General features: G+C 34.8%; 1 protein-coding gene across 22 annotated transcripts in view; it reads left to right on the top strand.

Annotated features, from left to right (window-relative positions):
• Positions 1-5,000, top strand: part of LOC124955238 (mediator of RNA polymerase II transcription subunit 15-like) — a 394,448-nt gene that overhangs the window by 28,895 nt on the left and 360,553 nt on the right. For 21 of the 22 annotated variants that reach the window (XM_047509434.1, XM_047509419.1, XM_047509403.1 and 18 more), the window contains one exon: positions 1-451. This exon is cut by the window's left edge and continues 93 nt beyond it. The exons of the other annotated variant lie outside the window; for it this stretch is intronic. In XM_047509434.1, the coding sequence (XP_047365390.1) occupies positions 266-451 (186 nt within the window). In that variant the 5' untranslated portion in view covers positions 1-265. The remainder of the gene's footprint in view (positions 452-5,000) is intronic. 22 annotated transcript variants of the gene reach the window in all.

The raw sequence follows: 5,000 nt of genomic DNA, 5'->3' as shown, positions 1-5,000 counted from the left end.
CTTCAACCAACAACAACAACAACAACAACAACAACAACTTCTTGTTCTTCGTCGCTCTAGCCAAGCGTTACTATTACTACTACTACTACTACTATACTATTACCATCACCACCACCACCACTACTTCTTCTCCTTCATCTTTTTCTTCTTCTCGCTTGAAACAGCGAGACAGACAAAGACAGAGAGAGAAAGTAAGAAAGTAAGAAAGAAAGACAGAAAGAGAGAGAGATACTAGTCTCTCGTACGTTCTTCTTGGACTGAGAGAATGGCAATGGTCAATATGAATAACCTACTCAATGGCAAAGACTCGCGGTGGCTACAGCTTGAGGTTTGCAGAGAGTTTCAACGCAACAAGTGTACCAGGCCCGACACGGAGTGCAAATTCGCTCATCCACCAGCCAACGTCGAGGTGCAGAATGGACGGGTTACTGCTTGCTACGACAGTATCAAGGTAATTAAACATCCAACCATTATATTTATATTCTAATTATTTCTAATCGTTGTTTTTACGAATTGTGACTTCCGACAACCAACGATTCGAACAATTATCGATATTACTCCTATTGTCATTATCTTCTTATTTCCTTTATTATTATATATATTTTTTTTTTTTTTTTTTTTTTTTTTTTTTTGACTAGAACACATACGTCGCGTTCTAACGTAAAATAATGTAAATCCAAACGGTAAAATTGCGTTTATATCTGGCATAATTATATTATACAAAGAAATAAGTCAGGCGATAGAATTTGTTATTGTTAAAAAAAAAAAAAAAAAGAATTTAAATAAATAAATTTTTATAAATCGTAGCGAGGGGATAAAAGAAAATTTTCACGCTTTTGTACTATACTAATAGTCGACGATTTTATTCGCGTAAGAAATGCACGATATATATTACACGCGTGTAAATATATATATATATATAATTATAGGTATATATATATATATATATATAACGATGTGCACGATTAAATGGGGTGGGGTGGTAGGCAAAGATATGAGCAGGGTGTGGCTCTTTCTCTTTCTCTCTCTCTCTCTCTCTTTCTCTCTTCCCCCGTCTAAATGCCTTCTCTTGTGGATATTGAATGTGAAAATTGAATTTGCAGTTATTAATAGAGACAATTATTCAACGCCCGAGTACCGACGTTGTCGTCGTCGTCGTCGTCGTCGTCGTCGTCATCGTCGACGACGACTCATCGACGTGGAGAGAAAGTCGTTCTTTTCGCGAGTTCGACGAATTGGACGGATGAGAGGATGGGGGTGAGAGGGTAGAGAAATGGGGTGGCGAGGTGAACACAGAGGGTTGGGGTGAAAAAAAGACTTATATACTTGCCGCGTAAAAATCGCATATAATCTTTTATCTCGAGAAAGTTCTCGTAGGTTTGAAGGCTCGACGACGCAAATAGACCTTTTTCTCTGATTAAATAAGGGAACGTCGATCTCTATCATTCTTTTCTTTTCTCCACCTCCCGTCCACCCGCCCGCCCCCCTCTCATTTTTCTTTTTTCTTTTCTTCTTCTTCTTCCTCTTTTTTTTTTTTTTAACCTTCGAATTATATATTCCTCGTCAAGGGATAAATCGATCTGAAGGAAGAGAGATTTACGTACGTCTTATATAAAGTGAGACAGGGGATGGGGAATGGCGAATAAGGTGATATGGGGTAGACATGAACGGGGGAGGGGGAGAAGAAGCAAAAGTATTTAAGTGATTCGAAAATAAATCAATTAATCTTTCTCGAAAAATTATTGTTCGATCGTCGGTCTTGTAATTATTACGATGTGGAAAGGAAAAAAAAAATAATAAAAGGAGCAATATGAATTTTAAGATTACCGTCAGGAACTTTTGACCCAATCTTACATTTATGAATGATGTAAATATGTATATATATATATATATATATATATATATGTGTATGTGTGTGTGCACGTATATATTTAATCTTTTATACCTTTTGTTCGATACGTATCTCTATATTTCAATGAACGTCGAAATTTACGTAGAATACATATGTACCGTGTGACAAGTTAACGTGTTCTCAGATAGATATACAGATATATACATACATACATGGATGCATATATGCGCGTGTGTGTGTGCGTGCGTGCGTATGTGTATATATATATATATATATATATATAGAAGGAGGTATGTACCACTTACGAATTGATCGAAGTTTAAGAGGAAGGAATTTGCTTCAACGACAATGGAGAAATTTCATAGTATTTGGATTGACGCGTTTCATAACAATTCCATTATATTATTATGATGACGATGAACGAGAACGTATCTATCTAACATTTTCTCATATATCTATGTATAGATAGTGTAACGGAAGGTAATCGTTGAATTAGAATGCATATATATATATATATCTTATAATTGTGAATACGTCGATGTATTCTAACCATTTAACGAATCGATTGCAATTTCTCTTTCGATGAATGAGGAAACTCTTACGGGTGATATTTAATATAATGTAATCACGTGTGCGCGTTTATTGGGCGGAAAAGGAAGGTGGAGATAATGATATGTTAAAGAATAATAATACGAATTAAAAGTGTATATTTCGAGATATATATATATATATATATATATATATATATATATATATATATGTATATTTTTGGTGGGCCAAAAAGTTCATACGTGATTTTTAAATATCAATGACTACTTTGATTAATTTTGTCTTTTTTTTTTTCTTCTTCTTTTTTTTTCCTTTTAATTCTTAATAATAATTGACGAATGTTATTTATTCTACATAAAAATAAATTACAAAGCTTCGAAAATTTTCCTTTTTCTTTTCTTTCTTTTTTTTTTTTTTTCAAATAATTCTTACATTATGTAGGTGTATAGAATGCGTGTTTGTGTATATATATATATATATATATATATATATATATATATATATATATATATGTAAATACGAAATACAAGCTTACTAAGTACGATTGTATGGAATTTAGTTGATATCTGACGTAGTAATACGGATAAAGATAAAATCAGACTCTCTCGAAGTATCGTTTTTTTCCTCATAGAAATCTCTTTCATCGAGAATATACACGTGTAGGTACACGCGCGCGGATATCGGCACGTACGATCAGAGTTCGACGCATTAAATTGTCCCTATTGTGTGTATGTGTGTATGTGGATGGGAATGTGTGTGCACGCGCGCGCGCGTGTGCATTATGTGTATGTGTATGCGTATCTTAAGAGTCTTCTTCTTCGCAATGAGCAAACGAGCGAACGCAAAGCGAGCAAGCCGAGCAATAACGGAAATAACGTTGGCGATCGTAGGACAAAACGTTATCTTTGTGAAAAAAAAAGACAAATTCTTGATATCGAGATAAGATAATCGAGAGATAGATAAATATATAACCAATGAGTTTATCTATTTCGCTTTTGTTCATTCTTTTTTTTTTTTTCTTTTTTCTTTTTTTACTGTTTCTTTTTTATGTATTTTTTTCTTTTTACCATCTTTTCTTTCCTTTTCTTTTCTTTTCTTTTCTTTTTTTACTTTTTATTATTGATTTTATTTTTTATCATCCTCTCCGTCATTTTTATCTCCGATCGTATTACGTACAAATCGTCGAGTTAAAAGTATATTATTATTATTTCGAAATTGATTCTTTCGATATAGCTGATAATAAAAAAAATTAATTAATATAAAATGAAATGAAATAAAAATAAAGAGGGGGAAATAAAGAAATAGGGAAATAGACGCGAATAAGAATCGAAGAAGATCGTCGAGTTTCTCTCTCGTCGGTTCATACTCGTTGTCGTCGTCGTCGTCGTCTTCGTCGTCGTCGTCGTCGTCGTCGTCGTCGTCGTCGTCGTCGACGTCGACGTCGACGTCGTTTAATTCTGGAAGCTATTAATGTCGTCGTATGGCTCGTCTGAAAGGCTCGCTTGTCCGTCGATCCACGACAGTCTCTTCTCGCACGTTCCTCTCTTTCTCACTCCTTTCTCTCTCTCTCTCTCTCTCACTCACTCACTCAATCTCTCGCGCGCGCAAGAATGGCAAAGAATGGCACTCGTTACGTTTAATCCGGCCAACGAAACAACCTCGCATTTGGAGTCGTACACACCGATTTATTTCATCCCACGCGACTTGTAGCCCCTCCCTCCCACCCCTGCCCTTCCCTATCTCTCGTATGTGCAGCAGAATGGTCCCTCTCTCTCTCTCTCTCTCTCACACACACACACATTCTCAATCTCTCTCTTTCTCGCTCTCTCTTTCTCTCTGCCTATCTGTTTCGTCTGTTTATATATCCATTTAAAGAGAAGAAAATCAGTTTTGAAAATCGCCATTATTTATATACTCTCTTCCTATATCTTTTTATTTTTGTGAAAGAAAGAATAAAGCCTATATTTATTAGAAAAGCTTATATTATGTATCGTTCGATGTATATATTATTTTGTTGTGATAATTCATATAAATCTTCAGAGAGAGAGAGAGAGAGAGAGAGAGAGAGAGAGAGAGAGAGAGAGAAATGAGGAGGAAAGGAAGACAGTTTGGATTTTGGTTATCTCGTCGCCGTTAAGTTCAACGAGAAGATATTTGGCAAAGCGATTCGTCGGTGTATAATAAAATATTCGATAAATTTCGACTAAAGTGTCATATTTACGTTCGTAATAGTTCGAGAAAAGGAATCTTTATTCTAAATATATTGGAGATCTGAGAACGAGCGAGGGAGAGTCGTTTAGGTATTTATGAGCACGAACGACAGCACATCGTGACTAAGAGAGAGAGAGAGTGAGAGGAGGAGGAGGAGGAGGAGGGAGAGACTGCGGATATATAAACAAAATTAATATTTTCTCTTGCTTACTATCGTAAATATTAATAAGCGTTACGCAATAAAAAGTGATAAAAGAAAAAGACAAAAAATTAAAAAAAAAAAAAAAAAAGAAAAAGAAGAAAGAAAGAAAGAAATAGAGAAAAGAGGAATGTTGAAGGAAAAAAAACAAAAAAAGAAACAAAAAGAAAAGGAAACGAAATAAAACAA

This window comes from Vespa velutina, chromosome 1, assembly GCF_912470025.1.
Source record: "Vespa velutina chromosome 1, iVesVel2.1, whole genome shotgun sequence".
Classification (NCBI taxonomy): Eukaryota; Metazoa; Arthropoda; class Insecta; order Hymenoptera; family Vespidae; genus Vespa; species Vespa velutina.
Note: the sequence above shows the minus strand (reverse complement) of the source record. Positions and strands in the feature narration are given on the sequence as shown.